The sequence below is a fragment of the Equus przewalskii genome, chromosome 5, assembly GCF_037783145.1.
Source record: "Equus przewalskii isolate Varuska chromosome 5, EquPr2, whole genome shotgun sequence".
Lineage (NCBI taxonomy): Eukaryota > Metazoa > Chordata > Mammalia > Perissodactyla > Equidae > Equus > Equus przewalskii.
The window spans coordinates 75,230,585-75,255,592 of record NC_091835.1 but is presented as its reverse complement, the minus strand read 5'-3'; the positions used below and the strand labels follow the sequence as shown (position 1 = coordinate 75,255,592).

General features: G+C 40.4%; 2 protein-coding genes across 5 annotated transcripts in view; one reads left to right on the top strand and one right to left on the bottom strand.

Moving 5' to 3' along the window:
* Window positions 1-4,813, bottom strand: part of LOC103545357 (17-beta-hydroxysteroid dehydrogenase type 6-like) — a 34,313-nt gene extending 29,500 nt beyond the window's left edge. For 2 of the 4 annotated variants that reach the window (XM_070621743.1, XM_070621744.1), the window contains exon 1: window positions 4,069-4,246. Coding sequence is in view for 1 of the 4 variants with exons in the window: in XM_070621741.1 (XP_070477842.1) it covers window positions 4,494-4,554 (61 nt within the window). In the remaining 3 variants the exon portion in view is untranslated. Of the gene's footprint in view, window positions 1-4,068; window positions 4,247-4,493 lie in introns of those variants that run through there. The other 2 variants (XM_070621741.1, XM_070621746.1) reach the window with 2 other exon arrangements.
* PRIM1 (DNA primase subunit 1) lies at window positions 4,268-22,834 on the top strand. The gene is made up of 13 exons (XM_070621718.1): window positions 4,268-4,430; window positions 5,086-5,243; window positions 9,344-9,450; window positions 9,522-9,595; window positions 10,622-10,758; window positions 11,173-11,231; window positions 11,924-12,033; window positions 14,052-14,143; window positions 14,316-14,457; window positions 16,037-16,106; window positions 16,538-16,629; window positions 21,076-21,174; window positions 22,718-22,834. Exons 1-13 carry the CDS (start codon window positions 4,328-4,330, stop codon window positions 22,735-22,737), a joined length of 1,263 nt encoding a protein of 420 aa, XP_070477819.1. The 5' UTR covers window positions 4,268-4,327; the 3' UTR covers window positions 22,738-22,834.
* The last annotated feature ends 2,174 nt before the right edge of the window (window positions 22,835-25,008 follow it).

The following is a 25,008-nucleotide window of genomic DNA, read 5'->3' as shown; positions in this document are numbered from 1 at the left end:
AGTGCACATCCAGATGGTCCTATTGGACCCCAGATGGCCCTGTGATAAACGGAAGGACCCAAGATGGAGGGAAAGGGAGTTCACGGGCATCCACAAGGTGACTTACCCTATTCCAGATTGAGCCCGTGTTCTTGCCAGACATAGCTGTTTCTCTTCCTACCACAGTCAGCATTAGGAGGCCACCCTATCAGTATGGGAAAGCAGGAAAGGCAGTTCCCCGAGACAAAGAGAGCTTAGGTAGCCACTAAGGACTTACCCGACAGGTTCCCTGTCTGAGATCTACTGACCAAGAGCAAGCAGGATTTAATGTCCTATCTGGAGTGCCAAATCTGTTACTGCACTACAGGGGTCATCTGCCTGCTGCAAGACACGGCAATAGGCAAGGTGGTAGGAGAGAAAGGACTTTATTACAGCTTGCTAGCAAGGGGGAAGAGGTGAACTAATGTCAGAAGGAACCATCTTTCAGAACAAAGACTACAGGCCTCTTATATAGGGGGCAGGTGTCCAAGTCAGGGAGGCATCTGGTCTCCAGGTGGGAGCAGACATCTGGTCTTAGTTCCTGACAGATTTTGTTTTACCAGATATGCATCAGAGACTGGAGCAATGCCCTATACCCTGATCTTTTAGTTGTCATTGATGATGTCTATGAGTACACTCTCTCTGCCCAGGGGTCAGCACGTTCCTAAGGAACTCAAAAGAACAAAGTTATCAACTTATAGCAGCTGGGAGGGTCCATAAAATCTACAGAGCTTGGCTGGGTTAGTTAATCAGAGGTCACTCAAAGTTACAATATGATTTCTTTTCTTCAATGTGGCTTTCCTTATGTCAATGTTGTGTTGAGGCGGTATCAAGCTCTGTCAGTACGGCACTATTGGCAGTGTCCTAAAAGTGTCATGCCATTTACACTTGTGCCTGTCTCCCTGTACCAATCTTATCCAAGTCTTAAGAAAAATGCTGACACCAATAGACAGTTAGGTTATAAACGCATCTATAACATTTCATTACACTTTTTTTGAGGAGGAGGAGGATTAGCCCTGAGCTAACATCTGCTGCCAATCCTCCTCTTTTTGCTGGGGAAGACTGGCCCTGAGCTAACATCCATGCCCATCTTCCTCTACTTTATATGTGGGATGCCTGCCACAGCATGGCTTGCCAAGCAGTGCCCTGTCTGCACTTGGGATCTGAACCTGCAAACCCCGGGACGCCGAAGCAGAACGTGTGAATTTAACCACTGTGCCACCGGGCCGGCCCCCTCATTACACTTTTTGATTTGTGCCTATTGCCCCTACTAGACTATAATTTTATCTGCAGCAGAAACCACGTCATGAATTTTTTAAGCCCAGAGCCTAGCTAAATGCCCAACACAAATGGTCACTAACTATTTGTGGAATAAATGAATAAGTTAAAGAATGACTGAATGAACCGTATCTTTACTGAATATATCATCTTCTTACACGCTAAAAACATCCAGAATGACAACAGGAGATGAAGTGGAAGGGAAGTCCATGAGGTAGGTGTCTAAGCCTGCAAAGAACTTGGGGAGAGAGACCTAGGCTGGCTGATAGATTACCCAAAGAGAATGACAGTACATGTAAATAGTAAACGTAAGGAGGCTGGCAGATAGTGTAAAGATGGACAAAGGGGTTTTGCACCTATGTGGACAAAATCATGAGAGGAAACCAACTGAAAGGCAATACTGCCTCCCAGCGGCACTTGGGATAAAAGCCTCTACCTAGAGCACTTCTACAGAACAGCTTTCTCAGGAGTGCCATGAACTGCGCCAGGCACCTCTTACTCTATCTCGTCTAAGCCTCACCAGAACCCCTTGTAGAGACATAGCATGTAGCATCGGGGTTAAACGCACAGACTGGAGCCAGGCTGTCTGCCTCTCCCACGTACTAGCTGTGTGTTATTGGACCAGTTACTTAAATTCCCTGCATATTTCCCGATCTGTAAAATAGGGAAAATATTAGTACCTACCACGAAGACTGCTTATGAGAAGTAATTCTGAAATTCCTAAAATGGTAATTGACAGCACAGCAAGTGCTATACAAATGTTAGCTATTATTATTCCCTTTTTCCTGATAAGAAATTAACGTTAAATAAATCAACCATACAATAGGAACTCAGTAAATATAATTTCCTTTGCTTTCTCCCCTTATGTCTTAGCAACATAAGGTGTTGCCCTCCTTAGTGGCCCTGAAACTTAAACAGGGTACTCCTGAATTGCCCAAAGAAGTCATTTCCTAAAGACACCAATGCAGAAGCTGAGAAACCTCCATGAAAAAGTTCAGGGGGATGTGCTTCCAGAAAACAGCACTCTCCAGGGCACTCCTGTCACTATTATTAGAGTGAAGACCTTCCCAGGCATGAAATCCACCCTACCCAAAACAGGATGCATAGGGATTGGGAAAATCAACTAAGATTCGTGCAGGAAGCCAGATTTCTAGGAATATTCAAATAAGTATGATCTGCCCAAGGCCCATTTTTGCTTGATTTGTCCACAGGAGCTGAGGGACCATGATCATATTCAAGATTAGGCTAAAAATAACTTACTAGAGACTCAATTCCCTCCTTGCTCTCCTACTATTATTGTAAAAATAAAATTCATGAAAATGATGGTTTTCAAGTGACACGTATGATACTGATGTGATAACCAGACGGCCCACCCCAGTCCACATCTGCAGTGAGATGAATGGCAGATTACATATCAATAGCACACAGGCTCCTTTCATATTTGCAAAGCTCTCCACAACTCTGCAAGCTCCCTCCAATTCAGATTTTAGTATTCCTGGGTGTTCTATTTGAGAGACTGAATATACAAACAAACCATCGCCAGATCAAATATAAAAATAGAGCTCTGGCCCACAATCTGCAGAAGCCTACCCAGGAAACTGTTACTGAACACAAACACAGGTTCGTTTACCCGCCACACAGGAGGGCCAATAAGTGGAACACCAGGCTTGTGGCGAGGAAAGAGGTTTACTATAGAAAGGCAGCCACACAAGGACATGGGAGTTAGAACTCAGATCCACCTCCTTGAAGGGAAAAGGGAGGGGGATTTATCCGGGGTTTAGGTGGTGGAGGGGGAGCATGTGGCCTTGCTGGTTGGCGCCTTCCCAATAGCCTGCATTCGGTCTTGAAGACTGAATTTCTTTCCCCTTGACTGTCTGGACTTTTCTGGTTAGTTTTCATCTTCAGCCTGTGTTTGGCCTTGTGAGGCTGAATCTTGATGTCTGGACTTTGACTTCCTGGGAAAAACAGCTCACTTATATACTGAAGGACAGAAAGACATGGCTAGTTTTAAACAACGGTTGACTATGCTGAGTATGAACAGCTGCAATTAGCAAAGCTTCTCTCAAAGTTTTTGCTCTAAGAAGATGTTAACTTCTTCAATCTCAGTTTCAAAACCAACCCCCTTAACTATAACAAACAGCCCAGGAAGCCAGCCTGCTATAAGTCAGAATTGTAGAGGTCAGACTGCTGTCTCTGGTGATAGTCCAGGAAGACAAACAATAACCCCTGTAACAATAGGTCCAAAATGCCCAGAACTGGATTAATACCCAACAGCTTCCCTAATTTTTCTCCCCACTCCCAACTTAGAACCAACCAGACAAAGCCAAATATGCACCCCTAACCAACTACATAGGATGCCCGGCTCCTAGTTAGCCCACCTGCAGCTTCCCCATGTAAATAGCCTTGAATCCGGGAATTCCTGAAACCTTCTCTCCCCCTCGCCACCCCCTCTCCGCCCCCCCCCCCCCCCCCAGAAAGCCTTCGCACTCCTCGGCTTGCTTTTGAGTCTCTGCCAAAACGCAGGTGACAGTGGCTGACTCCCTTACAATGCAGCAAGCTCCGAATAAATAGCCTTTGCTTTTCTCATTTGGTCGGTCTTCGTTTATTTGCACAGATTGGACCTAGTAATTCATGAAAGACTAATTTCCAAACCCTCTTTAAAAGATAGTGGTTTACATTTTTTGTGTGTTATTTCTAAAACAGTCACAGAGTTAGCAGAGAACATCGTTTGCTTCCCCTTGATAACCTCAGTCAATATGCTTAAGGGCTCACCTTTCCGCAGAATACCTTCTTCTTGGAATGGGCGCAGCCTCCTCCTGCCCACCTGAGCTGTAGACCTAGTACCCCAGAGCCGGTGGGCGGAGACCCGGGGGAGCGCCTCCCGCGCCCTGGCCAACCTCCGAGTGGAAACTACAATTCCCAGCGGCCCCTGCAGACGCGGGACGCGGCCACGACGCGCCTGCTCAGTGGCGGAGGCTCGGGCTGTGTGGTTCCCGCCAATTCTTGCGGCCGTCCTGCTTGGCTTGAGTTGATGGAGCCGTTTGACCCCGCCGAGCTGCCCGAGCTGCTTAAGCTTTATTACCGGAGGCTCTTTCCCTACGCCCAGTACTATCGCTGGCTCAACTATGGCGGAGGTGATGGAGGCGGGGAGCCGGGAGTGGGTCCGGAGGGGAGGGGAGGAGGATCCGGACGGGTACCTGGGAACGACAGCGTGGAGCACGGCCGCCAGGCTCTGTGCCGGGTGCCTTCAGGCGTCATGTCGAGCCCTCCCCAGCCCCTCGGAGGGTAAATGGGCCGAGAGGGGAGATGATGCCCACCCAGCTCGCGGCCACGCCGAGAACAGCGGAGCCGCGGCTCCGGGCACTGCGCGGCCGGACTCACGGTCGGCGCCGCGTTTACCTGCCGCGGGGCCGGCGCCGGGCGGGTTGGTGGGGCGGGAGCGCGATCTGCGTCGGGGGCGGAGGGGCGGCTCCCGGAGGAGGAGAGGTCCTGAGCTCTGCGCGGCCCGCTTCATGAGTGTCCGCCGGGGAGGGAGAGCTGGCGTGACGTATTTGAAATATTTCTGCATCTTTTTCCTCGTTTTTACTGTTCCCTATCACATGCGGGATGAAAAGCCCCTTGCAGTCAGGGACTAGGTCTTGTCTTTGGTTTTGGGGGGGGTTTATTTGCGTGTAGCACAGTGCTGGCCACAGGCGGCTCATTAAAAATATCGTCTCATTGGTTAATGTTACAGTGCTCTGAGCTGAGTAAAGTGCCAAATTAATTTTAAAATATACATTTATTTTGCAGTGGTAAAGAATTACTTTCAACACCGTGAATTTTCCTTCACATTGAAAGATGATATTTACATTCGCTACCAATCCTTCAACAACCAGAGTGATCTGGAAAAGGAGATGCAGAAAATGAATCCTTACAAGATTGACATAGGCGCGGTGTATTCCCACAGAGTGAGAAATCGGTTTTATATATCTCGTTTTGTTTTTTAACCGAAAATGCATTGGTCCCCTTAAGGTTTTGAGAGAAAACTTTTTAGGGTTTATTCTAGTTGAAGAGCCACACTTTATTTAATTGTTTTTGCAAGTACATTGTTATGTTTTTTGTTCTGTGATACTCTACATTACTGACTGGAAATCATTTGGAAGTGCTTGTATTCTCAGTAGGACAAAAAAAAGCTGAGTTTCTGGCAAAAGATTAAATGAGGAAGTCAGCATGATTTAAGGGAGGAAATTAAGAGAGAATTACATTCTCTCCCAGCGTTGGAGTTCCGCTCGATTCCTCTTTCTCTCACACTCCTGAATCCGTTCCATTAGGACATCGCTTTAGCGCTACCATAGTAGTATCTAAAATCCTACCACTGCTACCACCGTCATCATCCCTCGTCTGAATTACTGTGGAAACTTCCTAAGAGTTTGCTCCTGTAGACTCCAGAGTCTACTCTCAGCACAGCAGCCAGAGTGATCCTTTTAAAACAAGTCAGATGCTCTGATTCCTCTGCTCAAAACCATTCTCCAGGGGCTCCCCTTTTCACTCAGAGTAACGGCCCCTCTCTCCCTCACTCGTTCCACCTCCGCCACACTGGCCCTTGCTCAAGCACTTTCCACTGCCGAGTACCCAGTCCCCCAGATATCTTCTTGGTTCCCTCCCTCGCCTCCTTCAAGTCCTCACTCACTGAAGCCCACAGCAACCTGCTCCCCTCATCCCCCTGCCACCCATATGTTCTAAGCGCCTAGAAGAGAGAGTACACCATGAATACTTGTTGAAGGAATGAACATGCCAAAGTAGCCCTTCGTCCTCTCCTTACAAATACACACATGGGGGGAAGTAGACCCGTGGGCTAATAGCTTTTGTATGGTGCTTTTTTATATGTCGTGTATCTTGTTTTCATATCAATCCTGGTTATTCTTCTTACAAAGGAGAAAACAGGCAGGGAGGACTTAAGTAATTTGCCGAAGGCCACATAACTTCTAAATGATACAGCTGGGACCTGAACCCAGGTTTCCTGACTAAACCCCAGGGGAAGGGGGAGGAGGTAAGAAAAGGCAGGCAGGAAAAGTCCTTTGGAGAAGTTTCCTCTTCTTTAGACGTGGAGATTAAGTGGGGTCTCTATAGAAGGGGCACTGTAGTCCTCCCTAACACTGAAGGGGAAGAAGTCTCATTTTTTTATAGGGTCAAGACAGGCATCTGTACAGCTTGTTTTTTAAGGTCTTCCTTAAAAAATAAGGTCTCCTCCTACTCCTCCTATTTTCTGCTCCCCAGAGGCAACCACTTTCTTTTAGCTGATTCTTGAAGCATTTGCCTCCTTGTCTCTAAATGACATGATTATATTTCTTCCATTTTTCCATTTTAAGCATTATCTATTGACTTTCCACTCAGGCAGATGAGGAGTTAGCTTTCCTTACCTCACCCCAACCCTCCCCACACATCCAAGCTTCCCATTCCACATGCTCCTAATATGTTTGTTAGACTAAAAATTAGAAGTAGGTCACTAATTCAACTCCACACTCTGTAAATTGTCTAAACCTCCCAATGTATTCAGACCCATCAGGCAGTTTGCCAGTTTCATCCTGAAGAAATTTCTCCTGCAGCCTCCTCACCTCCAACCTGGACTGATTGCTCTCTAGACCTGACGGATGAATATGGTCTTGTAATCACTGTGGTTTCCTTTCACCTTTCTCCTTGTTGGATCCCTTGTTGCCCAGATCCTATGTTCTCTTTTTGGTTTATTCCTTGTGTTGGTGGAGCCGATCCTCCAGGAGCTTCCTGAGAAAAGGTGAAGGGAAGACAATGCTTGACACCTGTGTCTGGAAAATGTCTTCATGCTACCTTGATGCTTAACAGGTGGTTCAGTTTGTAAATCAATCTCTCGGAATTTTGAAGACATTGCTACATTATCTTCTGGTTTCTGGTGTGGCTGTTAAGAAGGCTAATGGCATTCTGATTCTTGTTCTGCTGTGTCGGAACTGGAAGCTCTTAGGATTTTCTGTCTATCCCTTCTGTCCCTAATGTTTTAAAATTTCACAATGATGTGCCTTGGTGCATATTGTTTTTCTATGTTGTGCTAGATATGGGTCCTTATGATCATGAACTTGTATCCTTCAATTCTGGGAATTTGTTTTTGTTTCTGTTTTGGTTTTGGTGAAGAAGATTCACCCTGAGCTAACATCTGTTACCCATCTTCCTCTTTTTTTGCCTGAGGAAGATTAGTCCTAAACTAACATCTGTGCCACTCTTCCTCTATTCTGTATGTGGGATGCCTCCACAGCATGGCTCATCAGTGGACTAGGTCCGTGCCCAGGATCCAAACTGTGAACCTGGGCGGCCAAAGTGGAGCATGCAGAACTAACCACTAGGCCACGGGGCCAGCCCCCTCTTCTTCTTTTTTTTTTTAATATGATTTTTCCCTACCTATTTTCTCTGGTCTCTCTAGAAATCCTAAAATCAGATGTTAAGCGTCTTGGATTGGTCCTCTCATTCTATTTTTTTTCCCTGCTATTTTCTATTCCTTTGTCCTTTTGCTGTACTTTCTGGGGAATTTTCTCAGAGGTTTTCATTTCAGCTATTATATTTTAATTTCCAAGAACGTTTTTAGAGTACTCTGTGCTTTTTTCATTGATATGTCTTATATCTGAGGATGTCAATGATAGTTTGTTTTCTTTTCTTGCACCATCTGCTTTCTCTAAGTTGCTTTTTTTTTCCATTGTTTCCCCTCTCTCTTTCATATTATGTCTGGTAATCTCTTGCCTGTCGCTTATATTTAAGAATAGAGTACTAGAAGCTATTGGAAGCTCTGCACACATGACTGAGATGTCTTTACTACAGGGTGATCTGGCTGGGCCATTTTATTGAGGGGAAGCTCTGATGTCAGTTTCTCTAGATCTTTGCTAGAAGGAACACTCCACTAGCATAGAGATCTTTGTTTTGATTACTGATCTGTTCCTAGAGCATGTAACAGTGTCTGACACAGCTGGTCAGATTCTTCAGAAATGAATCTTGCCGTCTCCTGCCTGGGGTGGCAGTGGAAAGGTACAGAAGTGAGGGGAGAGGCCTGGGTCTCACCCTTCCACGTGTAAATGTCTAATTAATCCCCTGAATAGCAGTACAGTATAACCTTCTTCAACTGTGCCTGTTGCCCCCCACTCCCCAGTCCAGAGACCCTCTGTTTTATGTTCTCCAGACAATAATTCAGGTGTCTTTGCCAGGGAAATGGAAGTGCAGTCACCTGGCTCTGCAGAGTAAGTGGAGGAATGTGGCGAACTAACTGCTTGATAAATAGATTTTTAACCGGTCTTCACACTCACTCACTCCAGAGATATCCGTTGTCACTTGTTCCTGAGCCTTTTGGGGATTCTGAGGTATAAATTGGGTTGCTTCTTATCTTTCCTTCCTGAGAGCTTAAGATCCAGCTTTTATGGGTCTCCTTATAAAAACTGTGGTGGTAGTGTCTCCTCTCTTGTTCGTTTTTAAAAGGCTTAGGCCTTTCTTAAAAAAAAAACCTTTGCTATCATTTTTGTGCAGGTTTGGAGGGAGCAAAATAAGCATCTGTATTCAGTTAGCTTTCTTTACGGTATAGTCCATAGCCTCACAGGAGGACATGGGCTCAGTTCAGATTAATTGCAGAGATTTTTATTGAATTATTGAAAAATTTAAAATAAATTTCCGTTACTTATATGTCCCGTAACAATTAAAGGTCCTTAAAACACCTTGCAATAGGGCATTAGTTATTTGTAGGTACTTTTCTGTATCAGAAACTTAAAAAAGCTTTATTATGATTTCCATTGATCAACAAATATTTAATTATACAATGTTATATGTCAATTATATCTCAGCAGAACTGGAAAAAAACCAAATATTTATGGTAATATGTATTTATCAAACCCTGTTTCAAGTAGATGAAAGTTACATCAATTCTGGTGGATGTAAAGGATCCAAATAATGAACTTTAATTATGTGGTTTCTTCACTTCTCTATGGTCAATTTTTCCACGTGGGTAGAAAATGAGCATCGATGGCAGCTCTTATAGAAACTGATTGATACTTTGTACTTGTAGCCCAATCAACACAATACAGTGAAGCTGGGAGCTTTCCAGGCCCAGGAAAAAGAACTGGTGTTTGACATTGACATGACAGACTACGACGATGTGAGGAGATGTTGTAGGTGAGCGCCGTGTGCCTTGCTGGTAGGGTGGGTGGTATTACTGACAGTGAGTAATGATGACTCTGCTCCAGTTCTGCAGACATATGTTCTAAGTGCTGGACCCTGATGACCATGGCCATACGCATCATCGACCGAGCATTAAAGGGCAAGTATCGGCAGTGTCTGAGTGGGGTCAAATGCAAGAATCTGTTTTCCTCTGAATATTAGTCTGTCTATGCCATTTTATAATCAAATCTCATAGATTTCCAACATGGTTCCTTGCAACATATGATACGAAAATGAAAGACTGGAATAATGTTGTAGTTGAAACTCTAATAAAGCTGTTGATCAAACCAGTGAGCTTTTTCCCAATGCAGTCATCTATTGAGCAACTCTGTGTGCTAGGTACTGTCCTAGATGAGAGAAATATGGACGATAACAATTCTTACCTCAAGTAGGAGACACAAGAAAATCGAGGATTACATTGTGTTAAGTAATATGCACAGAGTGCTATGGGGATAGAGAACAGCAAGGGTGCACATAGGAATGGGAAGAGCCTAGGTCAGAATAGGCTTCCTAGAAAAGATCATGAGAAGGATGGAAATGATCATAATAATAGCTAATTCTTACCTAGGGGGCTTATTGTGTGCAAGGCACTGTTCTAAACACTTTAAATTTATTAACTCTTTAAAGATCCCTAGACTGATTCTTTAAGAATAAATGGTAGTTAGTCAGGGAGAGAAATGGAAATGCTGAGGCATGAAGAAATTCTTGGCAGGGAGATCAGGATAAACAGGAACCTGAAAGGAGTTAGTATAGTTAAGGTGCTACATGTGAATAAGAGGTAAAAAATGAAGCTGACTTGGGGGCTGGCCTGGTGGTGTGTTGATTAAGTTCACACACTCCACTTTGGCAGCCTGGGGTTCACAGGTTCGGATCCTGGGCGCAGACTATGCACTGCTCATCAAGCCATGCTGTGGTGGCATCCCATATACAAAACAGAGGAAGATGAGCACAGATGTTAGCTCAGGGCGAATCCTCCTCAGCAAAAAGAGGAAAATTGGCAATGGATGTTAGCTCGGGGTGAATCTTTCTCACCAAAAAAAAAAAAAAAATGAAGCTGAAGAAGTAAGCAAGAATCAGGATTTTACAGATTTGTTTTAAAACTTATTTAAATTTCTCCCCTCCTCAGAGGACTTTGGATTTAAGCATCGTCTCTGGGTATATTCTGGAAGGAGAGGTGTTCATTGTTGGGTCTGTGATGAATCAGTTAGAAAATTGTCCTCCGCAGTACGTTCTGGGATAGTTGAGTATTTGAGTCTTGTAAAGGTAAGATCTTCTTAATGATAATTTACATTTCTTTGTTTGCTAGATGTTAGCAAGCCTGGTGTGTTTAGTAACAAAGTTAAACTATCTTTTATAGCATCCACATCCCAGGGTAGATGATGTTACCAGTAGATCAGTTAAAATCCTAGTAGTTACATTTTTTAAGATATTTCATATTTTTGAATGTATCCCCCTTTGTGGCAAAAGGAAGATTAGTTTCGTTTTCTAGTTCAATTATGTCAAGTAGAGTTAACCCAGAAAGTTACAGGTATTGAGACTATATAAATAGCATCCGAGCTTCTCTACTTCGACAGAATTTAATCAGTATCTTTAGAATGCACTAGAGAAATTCTTTAATTATTTCAATTTATGTTCCATAACATACATGAAGTTCTTTTTCCATGGTTTATTTTTCAGGGTGGTCAAGATGTTAAAAAGAAAGTTCACCTAAGTGAAAATGTCCACCCTTTTGTCAGGTCTGTTGGGAAAGACTCCATGCTGTTTAAGTTGTGTTTGATTTACCTTTACGTGCTTTTAGAATTACCTTGTCATCAGTTTTCTCTGCTGGGCTAGCAGTTTACAGTAATGATAGCTAGAGTTAATTGAGTGTCTATTTTAGGCTGCTGTGTTCATGACAGGTACTTTACACATGTTCTCCTGGGTCTTCACAACAGCTTCATGAGAGACATGATGGTATCTCCACTTACCGATGAGGAAAGTAATGTGGCAAAGATGACATGAGACAGTAGATATGAAGTCTATTTGCAAACTGCTAAGCATTATGTAATTGTTGAGATGTTAAAGCAAGCAATTCAGAGTAAAAAATGTAGGCTGTATCCCTCATTCTACTAATGCATTAAGATGCTGTCCTCATTTGGTTGCTTTCTACCCTTGTTACATATTTATGATATTAACCTTTTAAGTTGTGGAGTTTAAGAAGTAAGCATTTCTTGAATATCTGTTCTAACCAGGTACTGTGCTAGGTTCTCTGCCCTTAGAGGGTCTCATTTAACTCTCATAACACTGTGAAGGGATATTATTCTCATTTTACCTAGTTACGTTCCAGAAATTCAGTGAAAATAAGCCCTAGCCTCCCAAATGGCAACAAAAGCTACCTGATGTATGTGTTGCTAATAGTGTTGGGACTTTGTTACTGTTATTTCTACAGAAAATCTATAAGCATAATAAAAAAATACTTTGAAGGATATGCCTTGGTGGGTCAAGATATTCTTGAAAATAAAGAAAGCTGGGATAAGATTTTAGCCCTTGTTCCTGAAAATATCCTTTCTCAAGACCATTTCTATGTGAGGTACTTATATTGATCTATGATATTATAAGTGTGTTCTCCCTACATTTCTCATATACTTATTCTTATAAGTTTAATCTTTTTTATACAAAACATCTCCTGTATTTCTGCATTTTTGTATTTCCAGTCTGCAATACAATGAGAAAGGAGACCATTTCGTAAGTAAACTTCCACGTTTTGGAAGTTGATCCTCCTAGAATTAATGGCTATTTATTTATTTTTACTGTTAATGTTTTGTTTTTATCATTTACCACTGGCATGAAGGTGAGGAATACAATAAAATGCTTAGGCGGGCACCCAGTTGCATTCCCACCTCACTGGGATCTTCTCAGTTTACTCACTAGATGAGCCAGGCTGACTTTATTTCCACTGGCAGCACAAGAAACATATTTCTACTTTATGCGGAAATACATGTTCTTTCTTCACGGAATTCCCATCTTCTTCCCACCTTGGGTGCTTGCTCCTTCTCAAACTCCAGCTCCACTTGACTGTCAGTTCCTCATGGACACTTAAGTCATCCTCATTCACCATACTTTATTCTCTTCCTTCATCTCAAAATGAATTCATACCTCTTTGTTTGTTCCCTCCTTATCTTCTCTCTTCCTGATACATTGAAAACTGCCTGATCTTTGCTCCAGAGCTCTGTGCAGGGAAGTGTCAATCAGAATGTGCCACAGTTACAGACACAGGCTTCCTGGACCTGATCTCCCCACAGAGGTGCCATTTTCTTGTCATTTGCAGTATTGGTGACACTATCTGCATGGAGAGTTTGGGGCATCTCTAATTAAGTGAAAATCTTATCCCCCATGTAAATCCCCCTCAGCCACTTCTGGTGATTAGTGACAACTCTTGGCAATTATCCAGCAGGTCTACATGAGCAGCTAAGCAGAAGGTAGAGAAAGTTTTCTATGTTCCTGTGGGAGAATAAGTTTAGAATGAAAGTGGTAATCGTGGGTGGAAAGGACACTCCAAGGTGCATCACTATGTTTCCCATTGGACATTTTCCTTCAGGCTCTTTCACTTTTTCAGAACCACTCCAAAGTTTGTTCACAGTGATCATCAGCAGATGATTTGTAGGCTGGTCATTCTCATGAGTTTAAGGTCCACAACACTTGCTGTTTATGGCCCCAGGTCTGTTTATTCATACAATACTGTTTGAAATGCCCACAGCAGACACTCCTCAGGTGCTCACAGATGATGAGGGGGTTGTTGGCTGTGTCAACATCCAAGGTCAGATCCGTGCAGAATAACACTGAAATATTAAAATTTTGTTTCTTTTTCCTTCTTTTGAAATTATCTTCCTCATTTACTGTTGTTAAAGAGGCAATTACATTCTGGGCCTTTTCTTGTATTTCCTTGGAACTTGTGCATTCTCGGGTTCATCTGGAGAACAGCTCTCAGCTCGGGCTCTAACTCCTTGATCTTTGAAACCAGCACCCGCAGCGGGCTACCAAGCCTCACGACCTTCTGAGAGACTACAGAGCAGAAGGGGTACAATAAACCCTCCCCATCAGGCTCCTTCTGCAGTGAATTGATGCACTGGAGGCAGCAGACACGCCATATTTCAGGACACGGGTTTTTCAAGATAAGTCATGCAGACAAGACACGTACTTGCTTCTTTGAAGTGTTCAGCCATGGCCGCTGTCTCTCCTCCACTAGGACCTCTTCTGGCCTCCATCTGCTTGTCCTCACAGCTCACTTCTCTTAATGGCTATTTAAAGAATGCTGGATCATTTACTTGAAATATGTGCCAACCAGGGAAAGGTTTTACGTTAAACTATATAGTTATTTTGGCATTCTTTCTGTCATAGCACTACTGTACTTTTACAGGGGAATTTAAGGAAATGTGTTTAAATTTAATATTTGCATTTTAGAAAACAATAATTACTTTCTATATAAACTTAAGATATCCTTGTGGTAATACATACTGAAAATAAGTTGTTCACTGATGTGCCCTAAATGAGTGTGTTCCTTAATTAAGACCCATCACCAATGCATAATGACCTTCAACAGAACTTCCAAAAGCATCACAGTTCACTTCAGCGTTGGGAGTATTTGAAGAAGGCAGCCAGCCAATGTCCGGTATGTTCCACTGAAATCTGTATCACACATACAATGCTGCAATTCTTAATTAAATTCTACTTGTTTGGCTGAGGAAGTTAAAGATGGTTGAAGATCATTTTTTAACCACTTTTAAAGAAAGCTTTAGAAGTTCCTACTGATCCCCTCATGCCGGACTTGCATCTGCTTTCAGAGTAACATCAAAAATGAGAAATGTGGACCCTGGCTTGAGTGGGAGATTATGCTCCAGTACTGTTTTCCACGGCTGGATATCAACGTTAGCAAAGGAATCAATCATTTACTGAAGAGCCCTTTCAGTGTTCATCCGAAAACAGGTACTGTGTAAAGAATGGAAAGAAAACTAAAAGAAAAATGCAAGTTATTTTTTGTTTTAGTCAGCATATCGCTGGGTGTGAATACATATGATGGCTGAGATATTAAAAGTTGAGGAATTTTTCTATCAGCTAATACCTAAATTTATTTATTTTTAATTGTTGATTAGTAGCTACCAGATGAGTTTCCACCATGTAAATAATTCTCAGTTGGGTTTCTGAGGTTCAGTGTGAGAATCAGAGTTGGAGAGGAACTGAGAAATCACACGACAGTGCTCACTGTACAGAAGAGAAGACAGTGGCCCAGGAGATTCAAGTGACTTCTCCACAGTCTTAAAACCAGTTGTGTCAGAGCTGGGAACAGAGTTCAGCTCTTAACACTCAAAATCCTCTGCTGCCTCCCTCAGTTCTTTTTCAGTAGTTTTAGTTTTCCTCTTTCACATTTCTCTTAGGTAAGATTTGATGGACTGAAACGGACTTTAAAATAAATATAAAAGTGGTTATATTGGCATCAACTTTGCTCCATCCAACCAAGGGACATAACACAGAAGTATATAGTTGTCCTTGGTAGTGTCCACAGTCCAGCTCTGCCGCTTGCTGTGGGATGTGAGGCAAACTACTCTCTGTGCCTTGGTTTTCTCATCTGTAAAATGGAGATAACAGTACCTACCTCAATGAGTTATTGTGAAGATCTAAATTGTAAAGAGCTTAGAAAAGTGTCTGTCACATATTCAGTTCTCCCGAATTGTGTAGTTTCCTTTAATAATCTACAGTGACTCTGTAGGGCATAGATTTATATAGCCCCTTTTCAAACCTGTCAACTGTGTGATTTTAGCTTCTTTTAGTAATAAGCTTAATATTTCTTAGTATTTATTTTAAGCTTAATTCCAAAGCTTCAGTGGGTATCCCCTTATTCTAATATTCAAGGTTTGGGTAAATAATAATGTTCATTCGTGACTGTAAACATTTGATTATATCGTTTTCCCCTTAAGTAGCTGTAGTCTTTTTGCTTTGTCTACAAACAGCAACTCCAAATTCCCTTAATTATTTTACTTGTTACCCACCTCACATTCTTTAGAGTCAATATCTCATTTTTGAGATGTGATGAATTTTATGTGGTGTCCCAGTGTGGAGAACTGTAAAAGGGTAGTATGGTGTTACCTATTTTATTTCCAAAATGCTTTGTAAAGATGCCGAACATATAGGTGTCTGTTTTGATCTCAGCAGACAAACCAAGATAATTAAAGGAATTATTTCCAAGAATTTTATTCCATTTTCAGGACTCACTAAATTTGAGGTTGTTCTCTACTTAAATACAGGAGGATATTAGGAAGACGGAGATAGAAATAAAAGTAAAGAGCAACTAGGTAATAGCTCAAGTCTTTCACGCTTATTTTTTGGTCATTTTTTCAGAGAAATAAAGGGCACGGCTAATGTAAAAGTATTTTTCATTTATATTTCTAAATATTGTTTTTAACAGATAAGTCTTAGATTAAAATTTTAGCCAAAAATAAGTCATAGGAGACAGCCTATAATGATTGGTATTCCACAATCATCAGTGTATAACTTTTGGTTCTTGCAGGTCGCATTTCTGTGCCTATTGATTTACAGAAAGTGGATCAGTTTGATCCATTTGCTGTTCCAACCATAAGGTATGTTCCAGATCATTGTTGACTCCTTTCTTGTTTGCAACTGTTGTTCTGAATGTGAAGTAGATTGGATTAGATCCCTTCCAGCTCTTCTGAGGCTATTGATGATGCCCTAGGAGAACATTTGCTAGTGAGTTCCACAGAACACAAGTTTTTCAGCTGCTGTTATGCAAGGAAAAGATTTTAAGTTCAAATAAGTTTGGGAACTGCTGACTTAAACAGATTAAAAGTTCTTTACTGCAAGATTTCCCAGCCTTTAATAGGCTAATGTGTGTGGAAAACTCCCAGAAGAGATTATGGTTTTTAGAATATCCCGAATTTAGTTGGCCACATAATTTTATCACAGAAAATCTTGTAGGATTCACACGCTGTCATACACTGGGTAATGTTGACCAAGAACCAGCTTTAAAATTCTCTTATTCTATTATTTGTAGCTCTATCTGCCATGAATTGGATGCCATTTTCACTAGTGAAGCGGAAAAAGAGGAGAACCAAGCTGAATCTGACATCAAACATAGAACCAGAGGTAGGTTGATATATGGAAGTGTCACTTTAACATAAGCTTTTTATATAGACATCCTTCTGTCACTCCAGTAATTAATTCTCCTTGGATTCAGCCCAGAGGGGATCAATGTTTATCCTGAAACCAGCTCAGTAACAAATAATGTTATAGCATTGCTTCTGTCCTGTCTTCATCAATTGCCCAAATGGTGCTGTTGAATCTAATTTGACTCAGCAGATATTTACTAAGCAACATCTATATGCCAGGATCTGTATTGTACAATTAAGTGGTCATTTGGTGTTAATAGTTGTTTGAATCTCATAGTCTTAGATTCACAGCTATTTATTTAACAATTACTATGTATGCAGTACTTCTGTTCTTTGTGGAGTTTTTTGTTTTTGTTTTTTAAAACATTTTATTTTTCCTTTTTCTCCCCAAAGCCCCCCGACACAAAGTTGTATATTTTTTTTTAGTTGTGGGTCCTTCTAGTTGTGGCATGTGGGATGCTGCCTCAGCGTTGCCTGATGAGCAGTGCCATGTCCATGCCCAGGATCTGAACTGGCAAAACCCTGGGCCGCTGCAGCAGAGCACGAGAACTTAACCACTTGGCCACGGGGCTAGCCCCCTTGTTCTTTGTTTTGGATGTATCCAGATGAGTGTTATGGTAAATATATGTCAAAACTATAATTGAATTGTATATTCAAGAATTTGAAGGAGCTAAGGGACTTATAAATCTTCCTGCTAATGGAAGTCAAATCTTATACCAATACCCAGGAGACGCTCAATAGCAACAGAGTCCAGTAATACTTTCTGTGATGATGGAAATGTTATGCGCTCCCCAACATGTAGTCACTAGCCACATGTGGCTTTTGATCACTTCAAATGTGAGACTAGATTTTTAATTTCATTTAATTTTAATTTAAATAGCCACATGTGGCTAGTGACAACTGGAATAGACAGTGCAGGTCTGTGATCTCTGATTGACCTTTTCGGTCAAATGTTGCTACCCTTCTTTCAAAACCCAAGCTCAAATATCACTTCATCTATTCCAGCTCTACCATAATACCTAAACATAGTACATTCCACTATTAATGTTTGTAGAGTGATTACGTATTCTGTTTAAAATATCTGAATAAGTCTCCAACATGAAAAATCAGAATAACCTGGAAAAAGGAACTCAGGGAAAACAGACAATGCAAGAAACAAAGGAAAGCTTTTTTTTAAAAAACGAATATCGTCAGAGAATAAAAGATAGTGCATCCAGGGGCTGGCCCTGCGGCTGAGTGGTTAAGTTCGTGCTGCAGACGGCCCAGTGTTTCGTTGGTTCGAATCCTGGGCACGGACATGGCACTGCTCATCAAGCCACGCTGAGGCAGCATCTCACATGCCACAACTAGAAGGACCCACAACGAAGAATATACAACTATGTACTGGGGGGCTTTGGGAAGAAAAAGGAAAAAAATTTAAAAAAAAAAAAATCTTAAAAAATAAAAAAAAAAGATAGTGCATCCAGGAAGCAAGATCATAATGCTATGAAAAAGAAACACTCAGACAACAAGCAAGAGGTCTTAAAAATCAAAAACATAACCATTAGAACAAAAAAATTCAATGGAGGGACCAGCCCTGGGGCCTAGTGGTTAAGTTTGGTGCACTTTACTCAAAGGCCCAAGTTCCGTTCCCAGGCATGGACCTACACCACTCATTGGTGGCCATGCTGTGACAGTGGCCCACATACAAAATAGAGGAAGACTGGCAACAAATGTTAGCTCCAAGTGAATCTTCCTCGGGAGAAAAAAAAATTCAATGGAAGGGTCAGAAAAGAAAAGTTGAGATTTCCCAGAAAGTAGTACAAAAAAGACAAGTTTGTTGTTGTGGTTGTTTTAAGGAGGAAAAAGATAAAGAAAATTAGAGGTCTGTTTCAGGAGGTCAAATATCTGACTATGGAGTTTTAGAAAAAGAACAAATAAAAAGGAGGAGAAATTATATAGGAAAACATCTCAGAAATGAGTCCTTGATTGAAAGGACTCAGCATAATATGAAAACAGACCTACACCAAGGCACATCATTTTGAAATTTCAGAACAGTAAGAATTAAGAAAAGATCTGAAGAGCTTTCAGACCCCTTCCTACTACCCCTCCCCCTAAAAAAGCCACAGACCTAAGAAGAATGGCCTCAGATTTCTAAATAACAATGGAAGTGTTCAATAGTTAGAAGTAGGTGCTAGAGAAGAAAAAGTGGTTGCTATGCAAGAGGATGGAGAGGTTAGAATTAGGGCAAGGACTGCTCTTTTTTCCATTCATTATAAACCTGTTGGTACCATTTAACTCTTTTTTTAAAAAGTGCAAAACTTATATTACTTTAACACAATTCTTTGAGTGTAATGTCTCTTTGTGGACATCTTTTTCGTTTGTTCAGACATTTAAAGGAAGCAAGTTTTGGTTCCTTATAAGGAGAAATTTCCTAATAAATATTCCTGTTCAAAAATACACTGCAGTGCCTATCATTTCAAGTATTCGTAAATAGGCTAATATATTGCCTTCAGTCAGTCAGGGATGCTATAGAGGAAATGGGAGGTTGGAATAGGTGAGATGTAAGTTCCTTATTATCTCTTTAGTTTCTGTGATTTTAAGCCGTTGCCCTTTTTCACATTAGTACCATTTATTCCTTCCCTTCTACTTCCCAAATCCTGGAATGTTCTCCACTCTCCTCTCTATCTGATTATATCTTTTTTCTAAGACCCAGTTCATAGCCACCTCAACACTGATTGGGCAATTCTTTGGACTCCTAATTATCCATATGCCGTTTTTGCCTTTAATTATATATTATTTTCTATTACTACATAAGAATTTGTGTTTCCAATTCATTTGAAAACTTCTTGAGACCAAGTAGTATGGCTTAGACTTTTTTAGAATTTAGCATAGTACTTAACATATAATAGGCAGTTAGTAAATATCTGTTTAAATAATTATTGAGTGCCTATTATATATTCCACAGTGGTGAAACAAACATACAGACCTACATCTAAGGAGCTTACAATCTTGCATTAAAGCTTCAAAGTACTACGTGGTTGATCCCAAACTAACCTTTTTTTGGTATGAGTTTATTTATTATAAGAAAATTCATATATGAAAATGTAGGACAAAGTTATAATGTACCTTCATAACTGCCACAGTTCAGATATTCCAGTCCCAAGTAAGTCAGATAACATTTACTAAAACTTTATTTTAAAGTATAGTGTTTTTTTTACTCTTCCGTGAACTATTATGAGGACTCTTAATTCCATGCAGACATAACAAAATACCAAAATCCAAATCTCATCCTGTTCTCAGATTTTCTTCCCTTATTGGCTATTAATTATAGATTATGTAATTAAATGGATGATTAAGATTCTGTATTCAAAATTTTATTATGTACATGTTTAGACTATAAATCAAAGAATACCTGTTCTTCATGCACTGTGACTATAAATTTCTAATAGTCTCAAAAGGCATGGCCCTGACTTCACATTTTTAATGTTTTGCTCTGTTGGCAAAGCTATTTATTATTGAAGCCACAATTTTTAAAGAAAAGAATGTTGGGTGAGACTTAACACATAGCAATAGGTTATATTAATCTAATATTAGAGGTCCTGACTACTAGAGTAGATATGTGCGTGTGGTTTGGCAGTTTTAGAGCAGCATTGTCTAATACACTAGCCGCATGGGGATATTAAGCACTTGAAATGTAGCTAATATAACAAAGGAACTGATTTTTTTTAATTTAATCTTAATTAATTTAAATTTAAAAACTGACACTCAATTCAATCATTGGAAAACTTTTAAGTATATTTGGAAAGCTTGGATATATGAGCCTACTTTTTCAACTGTATATTTTATAATTTATATGTAAATATGAATCAGATATTTCTGATGATATACATCTAAATTGAGGTGTACTTTAACTACAAAATGCTAGATTTCAAAGACAGTATGAAAGAGAAAGTACAATATTTCCATTTTTATTACATGTTGAAGTGATAATTTAGATATCCTGGGTTAAATAAAATATATTAAAATTATCTTCACTTTTTTTTTTTGATTGGCCCTGAGCTAACATCTGTTGCCAATCTTTCTTATTTTCTCCCTTCTTCTCCCCAAAGCCCCCCAGGACATAGTTGTATATCCTAGTTGTAGGTCCTACTAGTTCTGCTATTTGGGACACCACCTCAGCATGGCTTGATAAGTGGTGCTAGGTCCACGCCCAGGATCTGAACTGGGGAAACCCTGGGCTCCCGATTAGCACACAAACTTAACCCCTTGGCCACAGGGCTGGCCCTTAATTTCACCTTTTTAAAGTGGCTACTAAAGTGTTTAAAATTACACATTTCTCACAGCATTGTTCTAGAGAATTCTTACAAGAAACTTAAAGTTATACTTTCCTGTTATTCCTGCTGCCAAAACACTAATTATAATGCATGTCTTCATAAATTAGATTATAAGAAGACCAGCCTAGCTCCTTATGTAAAAGTTTTTGAACAGTTTCTTGAAAACCTGGATAAATCCCGAAAAGGAGAACTTCTCAAGAAGAGTGGTAAGACTGTACACCTTTCCCTTTTAGCTGTTTGGATCTTAGCATGGGTAGTTTAAAGCATCCAGCAAGTGAGCAGTTCTAGAGCTCTGGTCTTTGCTCTCCCAAAAAAAGTTAGTGATTATATTACTATCCTTAGGGTTTTTGAAAATTGAGCTTCCTTAATTCAATTCAACACATATTCATTCAACTCCTTCTATTTTCTGAGGTACTATGAGGGAGACAAAGATGAATTATACAAAGATGAATTCCCTACCTTGCCTCCCTGCCTATTGGAAGTACTAACTGGTACAAAACAAAGATGCCAAGAAAATGCTGAGAAAGAGATCTCATCTCATTGAGAGAACCAGAGAAGATTTCATATGAAAGGGGTGGTATCTGAACTCTTTCCAGTGAGCTGCTATACAAATTCTAATCCCCAATGCCAAAATACCATGCCTTGAGGCATGAGTAAAATTTCTACAAGCAGAGATTTGATGAGATAAGAGTACAGGAGTAGAAAAAGAAGACAGGTGGTTCATTCTTGAAGGAACAGCAGGAGCAAAGGCATAGAGGCAGGAAAGCATTGGGTCACTCTGGAGGCCATTGAGTAGTACAGCTAATCTGGAAAGAGATGTGTCAGGAAGTGATGGGATAGAAATCTGAAGAAGCAGATGGGAAGCCAGAGTACAGATGGCCTTGAATTCCATACAGTCTTAGGAGTTTGGGACAGGGAAGCTATTAAAGGTTTTAGAGGAAGAGAGTGCCATGATATGTAGTTTTATTTAGAAAGATAAATCTAGCAACAATACATCTAGGGATAGAATAGAGCCCAAGAGACCAAATGGGCTATTACCATTAGGACAGCAACACTGGAGAGCTCCATAAGGTGCAAATACTGGGGCCATCCTTGAGACTTGGTAATGATTTGGAAGTGGAGAGATGAAAGATGGAAGTAAAAGAGTCACAGAAGCCAGGGGAAAGGAAAGTTTCAGAAGATTATCAAGGGTCAAATGCAGTAGGGAACTGATAAAATCCTTTTGGATATAGGAACTAGATGGAGGTGCTAAGAGGATAAGCAGTGTCAAAGGAAGAGTTCTTTAAATAGGAGAGTCCTGAGCATGTGTGTAAGCCAAAAGGAAAAAAATCAGCAGTGGATATTATTGAAGAGATTGATAGATACCACAGAACACTGTGGCAACGTTAAAGAAATGCAAACTCCCTTTCCACTTCATTTTGAATAAAATGTGTGTGGGTTAAAGAGTAGTGACTAAGATAATGCTCTAGTCATAGCAGACACTCAAATATGTGCCTATTGAATGAACAACGATGACTGTGAACTTGGAAAGCCTTGTTGAAGCTGCCATTCCAACTGGCCATATTAAGTCCTTTGTATTCTTGTTCTGTGCTAGCTCAGCCTACAATGTGGGCTTCAGCAAATGTGAAAGCAAATCTTTATGCATGATGTGAATTTAATGGAAGCATTAAGCAAATCAGAAAGTGAAAATAAACAGGCTTTGTTTTGTTTTCCTTCACTATCCTTTGATAAAAATCTATTTTATTTTAGATTTACAAAAAGACTTCTGAAGATAACAACACCCCTCAAACCAATGTGGATATCTTCTACCTTCAACCAAGAATGAAATACTTCAAGAGCTGTTTAATAAAATAAGGCAGAACCATGTATGTGTCGTAATGCTCAAAGCAAAATTGCCTTTTCTTCAGAAATAATTATGTTGAAAAGATTCCTGAGACCACCCAAGGAGAGTGTCTAGGTTCCTGGAAGGAGCAATAATGGTAGGAATAAGTGGATTGCAGATAAATTTGTAAAATTTAATATTATACAAAGATAATTCTAAGATTTCTGATACAAATACTCACTCTACCAGTTGCCATATATAGAGGTAAGTGAGCAATAATATGCCCAAGACTGGATACAGCCTCCATATTTCTGGAGCGAATACTCTAGGTGAAAGAGAGCTTTGTCCTTAAGTCTTAGACACTTAATTATACCTGGAGTATGTATTCAGTCACTCCCTAATTTTGCTTACTGGTATTTTTATTGGTCAGGCCACACCTCACTGCCCATCTTTTAAAAATCACTGTAAACTGCCCTTCTAAACCTACCAAACCTTCAATTCAAAAGATATGAGTTACTAGATTACAATATTAGGACCTAGTAGAGTATTTTTTTACAACTGTTAGAATTGTAGCTCCTAACCTTTTCCCTCAGAGAACAACTGGATTAGTCTAGCCTGTAAAGCAGCAGCTTAGAAAAAAATAACCAGCTTCACCAACATAAAACCTCTTGTACTTGTCAGAACACTTGGACTTTCTACATATCTGCATACTTAAATTTAATTTTAAAGGTTTTGGTTTTTCCATATTTGCTTTTGTTTGATAGATTCTGAAGTGTCAGATTTCTTTGCCTGGTTTTACAAGCAATCTAAGCAAAACAGTCATTCTGGTTTACATTCTGTCTTCTGAGAAGCAAGCTATCAGACTGGTGCTTCTGTGATTTATGAAAATTTTCCTTCTGGGGCCGGCCCTGTGGCCGAGTGGTTAAGTTCGCACACTCTGCTTCGGTGGCCCAGGGGTTTTCCCGGTTCGGATCCCGGGTACAGACATGGCACTGCTCATCAGGCCATGCTGGGGCAGCATCCCACATAGCACAGCCAGGGGCACTCAGAACTAGAGTATACAACTATGTACTGGGAGGATTTGGGGAGAAAAAGAAGGAAAAAGAAGACTGGCAACAGATGTTAGCTCAGATGCCAATCTTTAAAAAGAAAATTTCCTTCCTTTGCATTTCCTTTAACATCTTTTCTCTATAGCCACAGTCTTTTTTTATCTTTTGGTTTATATAAAACAGACTCTGTCATGCAGTCAACATACTGAAATGCCTTGCATTTCTTTCTCTCTTCTAATTTTTTAAGAGGAAATATTAAAGACTTGTGCAAAATTCCTCTTTATTTGAGCTTGTTTACTATGTATTCAATCTTCAGGTTCAGAAAATAGTGGGTCAATTAAAACTCCTGAATACAACATTACTAGAGACTCCTTAGTCCATGTTAAAAACTCAAAATGAGAGTGGGAAGATTGCTATTATGCTTTCAGCAAGAGATGTTTTAAGCTTCAACTGTGTCTGGCATTAAAGTATTTTAATGCTTTAATATGAAAGCCATTGGATAAAAGCTGCTATACTAGCCCATAAAATTAATTACACAGCATATTGTGCTTATGTAAAAGAGTAAACGTTGGGTTCTTGAAGATAGCAGAAACATGCTCAAAGACCATCGGCTTCCCTATTCTCTGATTTGCCAGCTCATCCATATATGAGAATTCTAGAAAGAAAGGGCACAGAACTGGTTTCCAGCTCCAAACTCGCCCAGTTTATAAAGAAACCCAAAGAAAGAAAATACATCCATCCTTAACTAGTCATTAGCAACAGGGAGTTAGAAGTTGGTGGGGCTTCCTGGAAAAGAAAAGGGAATGGTCAAAATGTAGTTTTATTTGTCTAAGGAGATGATTGGTGATTGCTGGCCCTTCTGAAGGTAAATGGACTGCATTGACAAATCTTCCAGATCGCTCACATACTTAAGTAGAAATTCTCTCTACAATGTTAACAGTAACAATAAGCACGTTTTAAGTAATGTACATAAATTACCTAATTTAATCTTCCTAACAGTTCTATAAAGTAGCTGCTATAATCCCCGTTTTATAGATGAGGAAACACAGGCACCAGTAGGTTGATTAAATTGCCTAAGGTCACTATTAGGCAACCAAGCTGAGGTTCAAACAAAGGAGGGTGGCTTCAGAGTCCATTTTCTTTATCACTCCCTGATAACTGCCTCTCCT

Excerpts from the sequence above, each read along its gene's own strand:
- PRIM1 (XM_070621718.1), top strand. The coding sequence starts at position 4,328 with ATGGAGCCGTTTGACCCCGCCGAGCTGCCCGAGCTGCTTAAGCTTTAT. Across the intron at positions 11,232-11,923 it reads AATGTCCACCCTTTTGTCAG|AAAATCTATAAGCATAATAA; the intron begins GTCTGTTGGGAA and ends TTATTTCTACAG. Across the intron at positions 21,175-22,717 it reads AGAACTTCTCAAGAAGAGTG|ATTTACAAAAAGACTTCTGA; the intron begins GTAAGACTGTAC and ends ATTTTATTTTAG.